The sequence below is a fragment of the Carcharhinus amblyrhynchos genome, chromosome 14 (assembly GCF_965287045.1).
Source record: "Carcharhinus amblyrhynchos chromosome 14, sCarAmb.v2.hapA, whole genome shotgun sequence".
In the NCBI taxonomy this organism is placed as follows: Eukaryota; Metazoa; Chordata; class Chondrichthyes; order Carcharhiniformes; family Carcharhinidae; genus Carcharhinus; species Carcharhinus amblyrhynchos.
This window is the reverse complement of record NC_137337.1, coordinates 22,549,684-22,563,033: the sequence shown is the minus strand read 5'-3', so window position 1 is coordinate 22,563,033 and position 13,350 is coordinate 22,549,684. Positions and strand designations below refer to the sequence as shown.

At 42.2% G+C, this 13,350-nt stretch overlaps 1 protein-coding gene across 2 annotated transcripts in view; it reads left to right on the top strand.

Annotated features, from left to right (window-relative positions):
* Positions 1 to 13,350, top strand: part of snapc1b (small nuclear RNA activating complex, polypeptide 1b) — a 33,187-nt gene extending 19,837 nt beyond the window's left edge. For both annotated transcript variants that reach the window (XM_080202398.1, XM_080202399.1), the window contains exons 8-10: positions 2,712 to 2,774; positions 6,067 to 6,193; positions 12,750 to 13,350. In XM_080202398.1, the coding sequence (XP_080058524.1) occupies positions 2,712 to 2,774; positions 6,067 to 6,193; positions 12,750 to 12,787 (228 nt within the window). In that variant the 3' untranslated portion in view covers positions 12,788 to 13,350. The remainder of the gene's footprint in view (positions 1 to 2,711; positions 2,775 to 6,066; positions 6,194 to 12,749) is intronic.

Sequence of the window (13,350 nt, the reverse complement as noted above, 5' to 3'; positions counted from 1 at the left end):
GGGGATTGAATATAAAAGTAGGGAGGTCTTGCTGTGGCTGTATAGGGCATTGGTGAGGCCGCAGCTGGAGTATTGTGTGCAGTTTTGGTCGCTGCACTTATGCAAAGATATTTTGGCCTTGGAGGGAGTGCAGAGGAGGTTTACTAGGCTGATACCGGAGTTGAGGGGGTTGAGCTATGAGGAGAGGCTGAATAAACTAGGCTTGTACTCGTTAGAGTTTAGAAGAATGAGGGGAGATCTCATTGAGACGTATAAGATGATGAATGGGATGCATAGGATAGAGATGGAGAGACTCTTCCCGCTCAGAAAGGACAGTAGGACTAGAGGGCACAGCCTCAAGATAAAGGGGGGGCGGTTTAGAACAGAGTTGAGGAGGAACTTCTTCACTCAAAGGGTGGTGAATCTCTGGAATTCTCTGCCCGTTGAGGTGGTGGAGGCTGCCTCGCTAAATATTTTTAAGACGCGGGTTGATGGGTTTTTGATAAGCGAGGGGTTTAAGGGTTATGGGGAGAGGGCGGGAATGTGGAACTGAACCACGACAGATCAGCCATGATCTTATTGAATGGCGGGGCAGGCTCGAAGGGCTAGATGGCCTACTCCTCTTATTTCTTATGTTCTGCTCCCCAGCCATTGACTTCATTGCTCCTGGTCCCTGACTGTTTGCAACTTTGGCCTTCTATATGATCCTCAGCAGAGTTCCTCACTCTACATCGTCCCACATCACAAAGACTGTCTATTCCAATCCTTGATATTGTCTGTCTGCATCCCTGCCTTAACCTACTTGCAGCCAAAACTCTCATTGATGTTTTGGTTACCTCCAGTCCTGGCTATTAACGTGTTCCCATGGCCAAGCCCCCACTTTTCCCTTACATCAACTCAGCTCCTCCAAAACCTGGCTGTCCATGTCTCAACTTGCATGAAGTCTCATTCACCTGTCACCCTGTAGAGTTTTCACATTTTAAACTTAGCTTTACAATGTGACTATGGGTTACGTTACAGACTGATGTGGTGAAGAATAGAAGGTTGATTTTATATGAGAGAATTAAGATAAATTGTATCTTTCAAGTGAGATTTAATATAAAACACTTGCAGTAAACATTTACAACAAGCCCCATTCATCCATCACCACAATGCTCACCATCCCACATTGAGGTCCGCTCCACCAGTGACTTGATTTTAACTGCCCTCCCCTTGTGCCCCCTCCATGGCCTTGCCTTTCCTGATTCCATGGCTTCCCCTTCCCTGAGCCCGTCACCGCCTCCCCTTCCCGAGCCCGTCACCGCCACCACTTCTTTCAGTCTTCTACAATTATAGAAATATTTATGTTCCACAGAAGTAAATCTGAAACCTAAAGCTTTAATGGATGAAGGGGAGGCAAAGTAAAAGTGTAGTGAACTGAATGTGTATTTGATTTCTATTATTTTTACAATTGGTATCTGTAGAGATTTTGAGGGATTAGGTGATAATCCTGTCACTTGGCAAATATGCAAGTAAAATATGCACATAAATTTGCAGCAGTGGAGAGCTGAGCAAAACCCATAAATCGTAAGTACGATATTGCCTTCAGCTTGGTAAATTCTGTTCAGTTTCCCCTGAGGTAAATCTGTAAAGTATTACATTTGCCACAGTCAAACTATTTGTTTCCAGGCTGTGAGTACATGCTGCAGTGTTGGTTTCCTTGAGACTGGCGGTATGTTTATATTGCAGATGTTTTTGAGTGCTTCTGTAGTACTCACTCAGATTCTGTTCATATTGTGTTGACTGAGGTATAAGTCTGAATTGCCACTTGCCACCCTTGCTTTAATACCCTGTTATACATTAGATTGCCATCTCATCGACAAGGACTGGGAAAAGTTCTTGCAGGATTGTTACCATCAGAGGTGATCTTGCTTTCTTAGATATCTCAGCAAATTATATGCAACCAAGTTCTGAAGTTGACTGTATCATCTTATACTGTTAGAATGTGCATTCTCGTTTATCTATTAACCATGTTAATTAGAATAAATGCAAAATATTTACTTTTTAACTGGGGCCAAGATAAATTGACTGGAATGTACACATCCCGTCATCTTTCCTCTCCAACATATAATTACTGTCAAGTGTTCTAGGTTAGTAGATGGTACACTGCTAACTAAGAATCTGAGGTTGCCAGGGTGTGCCTTTTGTGGGTAATGTGGATAAACCACATTAACGTGATTAATGAGAAATCCAGACTTTTGATTAGTAGCAAATAATTGAGCAACCTGCACCATCATTGGGTATGAATTCTGTTTACTGTGCTTGTATCTCTCAATATTATTATCAATGTCTACCTGCTGTTGCAACTAAACTAAGGTATGATCTTCATCCTTATTAATCAAACCCTTAAGGTTATTATAGTATATTCTATAACAGATGTGAATACACAATGGGAAAGCCTATTATAGCTGAACAAAGAAGAACTGTCATTTAACAATAAAAACAGATGTTATTGGGAAAAACTCAGCAGGCCTGGCAGCATCTGCAGAAGAGTCATATTGGAGTCAGTGTTAACTCTGCTTCTCTCTCCACAGATGCTGTCAGACCTGAGTCTTTCTTACACTTGGTTTTATTTCAGATCTCTGGTGTTAGTTTAGTGTCATTTAACAAAAATACTTTGCTGTAGTTTGTATTCTTTAAGTATATGGAAGATAATGTTGAAAGTGGTTAAAGTGGGTGTTTGTTTCTTGTAGAGTTCCAATCGTGCACAGACCCTAGCAAAGATAAAATCAAAATCATACAATTCAACAGTGACGGTTAGTATAACAAATACTCATTTTTGTTGAATAACTGGTTGTCTTTTATTACTGATTCTTGCTGAAGAATGATTGCACTGACTGTTTAACATTATTAGATGGGTAACTAATTGCATAATCTTGATGGATAATAATGTAAACTTTACTTGACATGTCCTGAGTTTGATTCTAGACTGGGACGTTAATGCATCTTTCTGATGGAAGGCTGGTGGATGTGTAAGTGCATCTCTGAGTGAGTTCTCATATCTGTTTTTTGCTGAGTTAGCTGATCTCAATCGGCTGAAGCATAGCAGCGCAGCTAACTTCCAGATCCCTTGGTAAATGAATAGGTTAGCAGGACTCCCGCTTGTGAAGTATATCTAATTGATCTAATATATATTAATATATCTAATTAATTAATATTAATTAATTAAAGTGCCTCACAAGAGGTTATTGCATAAGGTTGAGTGTCATGGAGTTGGGGGTAGGGTGTTAGCGTGGATAGAGGATTGGTTGTCAAATAGGAGGCAGAGAGTGGGGGTCAACGGGTGCTATTCGGATTGGCGGATGGTGACTAGTGGAGTGCCCCAGGGGTCGGTGCTGGGGCCTCAGCTTTTTACCATTTATATAGATGATCTGGAGGAGGGAACCGAGTGTAGAGTGTCGAAATTTGCTGATGACACCAAGATTGGGGGAACGGCAAATTGTGTGGAGGGTGTGGAGAATCTGCAGAAGGATCTAGATAGGCTGGGCGAATGGGCCAGGAAATGGCAAATGGAATTTAATGTTGGCAAGTGTGAGGTGGTCCACTTTGGTAGGAAGAATGGTAGGAAGAACTATTACTTACGGGGCGAAAAACTGCAGCAGGCGACGGTGCAGAGGGACTTCGGGGTCCTTGTGCATGAGTCGCAAAAACCCAGCTTGCAGGTGCAGCAGGTGGTCAGGAAGGCGAATGGGATGCTGGCCTTCATCGCGAGGGGGATTGAATATAAAAGTAGGGAGGTCTTGCTGCAGCTATATAGGGCATTGGTGAGGTCGCAGCTGGAGTACTGTGTGCAGTTTTGGGCGCCGCACCTGCGCAAAGATATTTTGGCCTTGGAGGGAGTGCAGAGGAGGTTTACTAGGCTGATACCGGAGTTGAGGGGGTTGAGCTATGAGGAGAGGCTGAATAAACTGGGCTTGTACTCATTAGAGTTTAGAAGAATGAGGGGAGATCTCATTGAGACGTATAAGATGATGAATGGGATGGATAGGATAGAGGTGGAAAGACTCTTCCCGCTCAAAAAAGACAGTAGGACTAGGGGGCACAGCCTCAAGATAAAAGGGGGCGGTTTAGAACGGAGTTGAGGAGGAACTTCTTCACTCAAAGGGTGGTGAATCCCTGGAATTCTCTGCCCGTTGAAGTGGTGGAGGCTGCCTCGCTAAATATTTTTAAGACGCGGGTTGGTGGGTTTTTGATAGGAGAGGGGATTAAGGGTTATGGTGAGAGGGCGGGAAAGTGGAACTGAGCAGCGACAGATCAGCCATGATCTTATTGAATGGCGGGGCAGGCTCGAAGGGCTGGATGGCCTACTCCTGCTCCTATTTCTTATGTTCTTATGATCCCTGTGGTTGTAAGCCTGTGCAAGAACCGGTTGGTTAGGTTTAAATGCGATGGTTCTCAGAATCTAATGAACTTCCTAATATTCCCCATTAGAGCTTGCACTTGAAAACTGGTCCCTAATGGAAGGCACTGGAGGGTTATTGTTACTGCCCAGAAACCCTCCAGCTCAGTAAAATTGCTCTTTTTGGGAGACATTTAGAAGCTAGTTAAAAGTCTCACAACACCAGGTTAAAGTTCAACAGGTTTATTTGGTAGCACGAGCTTTCGGAGCACTGCTCCTTCATCAGGTGAGCGGAGAGTTGGGTTCACAAGGCATTTATAGACACACATTGTGGGTGGCATGGTGGCACAGTGGTTAGTACTGCTGCCTCACAGCTCCAAGGACCTGAGTTCAATTCCTGATTTGGGTCACTGTCTAAGTAGAGTTTGCATGTTCTCCCCATGTCAGGGTGGATTTCCTCCTACAGTCCAAAGATGTGTGGGTTAGGTTGATTGGCCATGCTGAATTGCCCCTTAGTGTCTGGGATGCATAAGTTAGAGGGATTAGTGGGTAAATATGTGGGGTTACAGGAATAGGGCCTGGATGGGATTGTGGTCGGGCTGAATTGTCTCCTGTACTGTAGGGATTCTATGATATATGTCTATATATGCCCTTTATATATCTATTCTGTCTATATATGCCCTATTTGTGAACCCAACTCTCCACTCACCTGCTGAATGAGCAGCACTCTGAAAGCTCACGTTACCAAATAACCTGTTGGACTTTAACCTAGTGCTGTGAGACTTTTTACTGTGCCCACCCCTGTCCAACGCCGGGATTGCCACAGCAATTGGAAGCTAGGCAGAGAAGGAACAATAATGATGTAAATGGATTTTAAAAGATCATAATCTAAGTTTAATTGTTTCTGGACATAATTCAATCTTGTTAGTTAAAGAAATTATATCTTCCCCCACCTGGATGGTTTCAGTTTTACATAGTGCTATTTATTCAAGGTTACTATGCAAATAGTCTTCAATTATTTGTAGCCCCATTGCTTTTCGTGCAACAGCATGATTGGAGTACAAGGCAAAGGTTTCTACCAAATATTCACATACTTTTCCCTACCCAGGAAGATGTATTATTAGCAGGCATGTGTTATGTTATACCTGCTTGCTTTAAAAAAGGCACCAATTTAGCTCTATGCCTGCTTGTACCTAATCTATTCAGGCATTGCCACACTGCTAATGCCATTTTTATTGTGTTCCGGGTGGAACCATAAAGCAGAATTTAGGCCCTTTGAATGTGATAATTAGTGACCCAATGCCTATTAATCACTTCACAAAAATAGCCTCCAATTTCAGCACCCTCCGAATTACAGGACTGCACTCCACAGCCTGTAAATGCTTGCTGCAATGTCGAAGGCTAAGTCCAGTCATTTTCAGTTGGGTGACTTGTCAAATTCTAAGATGATATTGACTTATAACTTTTTCTTTTTACATCTCAATCTTCCCCTCTACCTACATAGTATCTATTGCTATCTACTTTTGTTTAGGTTTGGCCTGGCAAGCCCAGTGATGGGTCTGGGGTCAACCGTTTACTTGCGTTTCCATCCTTCATAGACAGGATGTTTAGGATTGAATTTTTTGGCAGATATCCTTTTACGTCGTCATGAATGTAAACCAACATTGCGAGGTTGAACCGTTAAAAGCAAGTCACAATTTTGTTTTAAGGCACCGAGATCCCGACGGCATCGCCAAATAAAATTGGAGTCTTCGGAATCAGGGTCTGACTGGGGACAAGGGAAGAAACCCCCAAGAAGTATGAACTCCTCTGTGAAAGTACATGACACAGAACAAGGTAATTTTTAAAAGTGTGTGTTAAGAAACGTGGATTATTTTCAAGATTGGAGCCCTCTTCAGTGTTCCTCAGGTTGGCTTTAGCCAGATCAACCTTTGAGAAATCTTTCTTGATTTACTCCTAGAAAGCGGCACGGTGATAGTGATTAGCACTGGGTTCAATTCCAGCCTTGGGTCGCTATCTATGTGGAGTTTGCACTTACTTCCCATATCTGTGTGGGTTTCCTTTGGGTGTTCCAGTTTACTCCCACATTCCAAAGATGTGCGGGTTAGGTTGATTGGCCATTCTAAATTGACCCTAGTGTCAGGTGGATTAGCAGGGTAAATCTGGGGGTATGGGATTGGGTGGGATTGTGGTTGGCACAGACTCGATGGACCAAATGGCGGCCTCCTAGCAGTAGGAATTCTATGAAAAAGATGGGTATTTGTTTACATGTTACCTCTGCTCCTGTCTGAAATGTAAGCGTCCATTTGAGATGATATGAATGTGATAGTTTTAACTAACACCGGATAGTAACTGAGATTAAATATTGCAGATGCTGGAAATCAGAATGATGGGTCATGGACCTGAAGCTTGTGTTCTTTCTTTCTCTAATGCTACCTAACCACCTGTTTACTTCCAACATTTTCTGTTTCTATGTCGGAAGATTGCTGTTTGATATCAGGAACAGTTGTACTGCCTGCATGAAGAATGTCCTACTGGTGTCACAATAATGGAAGATGGTTGATATTTTTTGTTTTATACATGGAAATTATGGAATACCTGAGCAAAAAGAATAAATGGTCTTCCTAGTTATGAGGACTTGCTGATCATATATCCTAGTGAAGGGTCACAGAACAAACAGAACCATTTTCATGCTTTTTTTAACAATTCGATGGCATGCTAGTTCCTTTCTTCTTCTTCACAAAAGGGTAGTTTTCAAAAATAAAAGTAATTTTGGAGGACTAACCAGTTTAAAACTCAGACTGATTACTGCTACCTAAACTCTGTGATCTGCCTATCAAGCACTACTGCTGATGATGACAGCAAGTGTCTCTGTTCTAATTTTGAAATAGATTTCTTGCCATGGGTTGGATTTTTTTCTCTCTAGATTTGCCCAAGAAGGCAGAGTTGTTCTGGCATATTCGCTTGTCAGTGTTCCATGGATTTTAGTTGGCTAAACTCCGGCTGTAAATCCTGCACACTTTGGTGGCTCCAAAGCCTTGCCTTTTGCTGACTCCCATTGGTTCTCTAGTATAGATAAGTGAAGTGACCGTATTGGACAATAACCTGCTCTTTATGTCAGCAGGTGGAAGCTACTTTGTGTGGGTTTCTCAGTAGTGTCAGCACATTGGGTCTCTATATATGTCAGACCTCACAAACAAGTGAAAAAAAACCCATAAGTAGTATTTTGAGACTGACGAACCAGTCATCACTAAGCATTCTTGTTCTGTTGCTAATGGGTTATTTAGATAGGGTCAAACAGATGAGAAAGGACATAAATCTGCTCTCATCCATTTTTGATGTTGTGTCAGTTAATTGACTTGAGAATGACCCAAAACCGTTCAAAATAATAATCACTTTTTACAAGAAAATGTTCTTTTGGAGACCTGTTTTAACCTTTCACCAGCTTAATAAGGGACAATTACAAATGATTGAAGAACTTATTTATTAGAATTTCTTGTACTATTTCTTGCTTGGCTGTAACTGGTGATGTCAAAATTGCAAAAGGCACACTTTCTGCCTATGTGTTAATGATATAGCCCACATACCTCATGCTGCACACTGTGCTTAGTCTCAGTAGTAGCCTTTTTCCCATTCCCAATGCACCTACTCTCTCTAGTCACAAGAACAACCTGCGAATAATGTTTGGAAACTTATCGCAGACGGACTGAAAAACAGCAACTCAGGCATGGTAGCACAGTTGTTAAACCTGCTGCTTCACAGCTCCAGGGACCTGGGTTTGATTTCCAGCTTGGGTCAGTGTCTGTGTGGAATTTGCACATTCTCTTTGTGTCTGCTTGGGTTTCCTTGGGGTACTCCGGTTTCCTCCCACAGTCCAAAGACGTATGAGTTAGGTTGATTGGCCATGCTAAAAATTACCTTTAGTGCCCTAAGATGTGTAGGTTAGAGGGATTTGTGGATAAATATATTAGGGATATGGGGGTAGGGCCTGGGTGGGGTTGTGGTCAGTGCAGACTTAATGGGTCGAATGGCCTCTTTCTGTACTGTAGGGATTCTGTGATTCTAGGCACAGGAAATACCATGACCAGAGCAGCTGGCACATAGGCAGATGGATGGAAGGGCGGGCAGGTTCCCCAGACCTCTGTGCTCCAGACTCCTGATTCCCCAGGGCCTAGCTCTAGCTTTCCCAGTCCTGAGTCCAAAGATGTGCAGGTTAGGTGGATTGGCCGTGCTATAGTATCTGCTTGGGTTTCCTCCGGGTACCCTGGTTTCCTCCCACAATCTGAAAAACATGCTGGGTAAGGTGCATTGACCCAAACTGGTGCTGGAGTGGGCGACTAGGGGAATTTTACAGCAACTTAATTGCAGTGTTAATGTAAGCCTTACTTGTGACTAATAAATGAACTTAGTGTCCCAAAATGTGCAGGTTAGGTGGATTGGCCATGCTAAATTGCCCATTAGCGTCGGGGGACTAGCTAGGGTAAATGCATGGGGTTAGGGCCTGGGTGGGATTGTGGTCAGTGCAGACTCCTTTGGCACGTAGAATTCTGTGATTTTTATGATGGCCTGAGAACCCTAACAAGTCAACTCAATGCCGACAGAGCCTCAGGTAATACCAGATACCTGATCAATGAGGAAAATTGTGCATGAATAGTTGGATACAATGGAAGATCTGTGCATATCAGTGCTTCATGTCAGCAGCAGGAGATGGTGTTTTTGCTTATGGTGCCGTGGATCTACATCATTTAACATTCTGAGCAAAATACTAAGCATGCTGGAAATATTCGGTAGATCTTGCAGCATTTGTGGAAGACAACACAGAGTTAACATTTTGGGTGAATAACTATGGTTAACAGGACCCTCAGTCATGTCTGTTTTATTTTCCACACATCTGGTCTCGCCCCTTCCCACTTGTCCTCTACTCTGAGAAACACAACAGTGTTTCCCTTGTTCTCTCTGTTCACCCTATCAGTCTCTACATGCAGCAGATCAAATTCTAGCATTTCCTCCATGTCCAGCATGAAACCACCGCCAATCACATCTTCCCCTCACCTTTAGTATTCTAAAAGGCCATTCATTTCAACAATTTCCAATCAGAAGCTGTGTCCCCATTTTTCAGGTGGCAGTTGTTGGCAGTGATTCTGCTTGTTCCTATTTAAATCTCCTGTCAGTCCATCTTTTTGTCTCTTTACTTTGTCCATTACCAGCTAATTTTACCTTCCAATCATCCCTTTTGTCATTTAATCTCTCTCCCTTCCTTCCTGCCATCATATCACAGATCTCCCCCATTTGTTCTTTCCTCCCATCAATTGACAGCATTTCATAAACTTGATAGCTTATCTCTCTTCGCACTCTGGAATTTGGCTGCCTCTCCTAAACAAATATTTAATTACTTTTAAAACCTGTTATGAATTCTGCTGCCACTAATTTCTGATTGGATATCCTGTGCTAAAACCTGTCAGTCTTCTTAACCTCTTCCTTTTGGTGACAAAATTATAGCGTGCTGATTATTTCAATAGTGATTGAAATTGCACCCTGATCTAATAGTATAAGTGTTTTGATAGGATGCGATATTTTAGGGACTTGGTTTATACACATTAACATATTGTGGTATCCATTCTGATTTCACGCTTTAAGATTTTGTGACTGAATAAATACTGTCACGATCATTAAGGATTCCATTAAAGTAATTCTGTCATCACGCAACATGCAGCTGAGAAATGTAGAATGGTTACCTTGGAAACTAGGCACAGAAACCTCAGCGTTCCAGTAAAAGTACAGGCCCTCGTAAAGATTTAGAATGTTGCTTGACTGGGGAAAGAGAGCAAGCATCTATTGTATCATTGTTATACATTCACTATTCTTCCCACCTTCTATTGTTCATGTCCTCCCCACTCCATCAAAAAGAAATTAGTTTTTAGGCTGTTACTTAGCTAATTCTGTCTTATTCAGCACCAGAAAGTCCTGGTTCCCTGTGAAACACTGTGCAGCTTCATACATCTAGGGCAGAATATTCCTGTGCTTTCCGCTACGGGATTCATAGTGGGCGGGACATAGACCATGCAAAGGTCTGCTGACCTCGGGTGGGATTTTCTGGTTTACCAGCTGCAAGCGCAGCTGGTAAGACCCGCCCCCATTATCTGATGCTATCCCCAGCTGATGGGTTGAATAGAATTTTTGTCATTGCCTTTAGTATGTGGAATATGTCATGAATCTTCTTGCAATCTTCTGGATCTGGGAAAGTTGTTGAATAAACCAGATAGCCCAAGTGACAATAAATCAGGGAGCTGGTTTATTGCCAATAACAGACAAACAGTGGCAGGAGTAATTTACGGAACTTAACTGTTCATTGGCGCTTAAAGAAAAAAGAATGATCTTGCCTTTATGAGGCACCATTCACAACAAGATGCTCAAAGTGCTTCACAGCCAGTGAAATACTTTTGAAATGCAACCATTGTTGTGATGCAAAGAATTGCGACAGAGGGTTTTCACATTGAGGCCCCACAACTGGATCATCTGTTTTTTCCCTTATGTTCGTTGGAATTGTACATCTACCTGAGAGACAGACAGGGCTTTGGTTTTACTTCTCATCTGAAAGTTGACACCCCTGACAGTGCAGCACCTGCATTAATACTGCACTGAAGAGCTAGGGTTAAGTGCTCAAGTGTCTGATGGAGCTTGAATTCATAACCTTCTGTGTCACTGCAGTTAATTTTTGTAGTTGTACTGGACAAAATGTAATCACAAGAACTATTCTGCTTCTTGGCGAAAGAAGTATTTATTGTTTTAAAAAAAAGCTTAATAGCAGTTAGAGGGTTTACAGCCCACAGACCTGAACCGTTAACTGTTTTTGTGTCTCTACTGATGCTACCTAACCTGCTGAATTTTTCCAACATTTTCTGTTTTTGTTTCTCATCGACAGCAGTTATTGTTATAGTTTGCTCTGAGTCTGTACAAGTGCAGTTCTGTTGTCCAGAATGGGACCTTATAGGGGTGTGGGATATAACCTGGGAAAACCCAAAATTAACTACCTCACGCTCCACATCCCTCTTAAAAATTAAAGTAACACATTTAGCATTTTCAACTGACCAGCCTGTCCCGGCTTCCCCAAAGCTCCCAATTGCACTTCCTTCCGCATTTTTCCATTTCCCTAAACAAAATTACTTCAAACTTCTTCACCTTCTTCCCCAGATTCCTTCACTCTTCCCAAATCCCACTTCAGAATTCTTGCCATTTGTGACAGATGGCACAATATACTGTGAGCAAGAATTCCAAATTTCCTGTTTGGAGGCAGGCCTTAAGAACAAGAACAAAGAAAATTACAGCTCAGGATTGGGCCCTTCAGCCCTCCAAGCCTGCACTGACCATGCTGCCCGATTTAATTAAACCCGCTACCCTTCCGGGGACCATATCGCTCTATTCCCAAGCTATTCATGTATTTGACAAGACGCCCTTTAAAAGTCACTACCATATCCAGTTCCAAAATCTCCCTCGGCAACATGTTCCAGGCACGCATTACTCTGTGTAAAAAAAAAAATCTCTCGTACATCTCCTTTAAACCTTGCCCCTCACACCTTAAACCAATGTCCTCTAGTAATTGACTGCCATCCTGGGGAAAAAGCTTCTGACTGTACACTCTGTCCATGCCTCTCATAACCTTGTAGACTTCTATCAGGTCACCTGTCAACTTCCATCGTTCCAGTGAGAACAAACCAACTTCTCCTCATAGCTAATGCCCTCCATTACCAGGCAACATCCTGGTAAATCTTTTCTGTATTCTCTCCCAAGCATCCAAATCCTTCTGGTAGTGTGGCGACCAGAATTGAACACTATATTCCAAATGCGACTAACTAAGTGTTAACTATACTAATTTTAGTCCATTATTTCTGACAGTGACCCCAAAACTGGCTGTTGCGTGGAATGCGGACATGTGATTTGGATGACTTGTCCCATCTCAGTTACACATTCCTGGAAGAATGGCACCAGTCATCAAGAGGTTTATGTGATCAGACAGGACTGTCTCTTGGTGCACCGTTGTGCTGCTCTTTTCAGTTAGTTGTTGAAGCTTTAATGGCCTCTGATTTAACTGTACAGCTTGATGCCAGCATTTTCATGACTGGGGGGCAGAAGCCCTTAGAATGAACTTGTTATTTCCCAGGCAACGACAAATTTTTAGGGACATGTGGTTTTGGATTTATGTACGACTGATGACCAAGCTCAGGAGGACAGCACACAGACTGTTAGGCCATTGCTGAGACTACTTAGGCAGTGACCTTTACAATAATCAATGCAAAACCTAGACATAAGAGTCAGTCGATCAGTTGATTGCATTTAGATTGACTGATTTAGTTGAATTACAGATGCGTGATATTAACGTTCTGTTTGTTTATAGATGCCCCACCACCCAAGAGGAGACGACGAAGGCGTTGAAATGGATGTAGAATAATTTGAGCTGCTGCTTTGTAACCTCTGCAGTTCCAGCGATGTGGCCAAAAATGAAGCTAACCCCTGTCGCAACCTCATGGATCAAAGCCTGCGAGCAGTGGGTTGCCTGATTCAGTAATGCACATTAAAATGCAACTGTTACTTTTGACAGAGAATGTAAATGAAAATACTGTTTTCCTGTATTATGGATACCCTGTTGTCATTTAGCAACAAGTCTCGAATTGTGTCCGAGTAGTGAATTGTGAAAAGGTCTATGGGTCGATTGTAAACCCACTGATGTGCATTCTTCTGTTTAATATTATACAGAGTAAAATACGATTTGGTTTACTTATGGTTTCTGATCATATTAGATTTTCATCATTTAGGTACCCTTTGAGAAAGTATTGTTCCTCTTCCTTTGTTTCTGTGGTATAATAATTATTAATGCTTTGATACAAATTGGTCAATACAAGACTTTTAGAACTACTTTAGATGTGTATGACTTTGTTTTTAGGATGTTTCAAGTCGTCTCCAAACTGACACGTAAAAACTAAAGTATAAATTGAGTC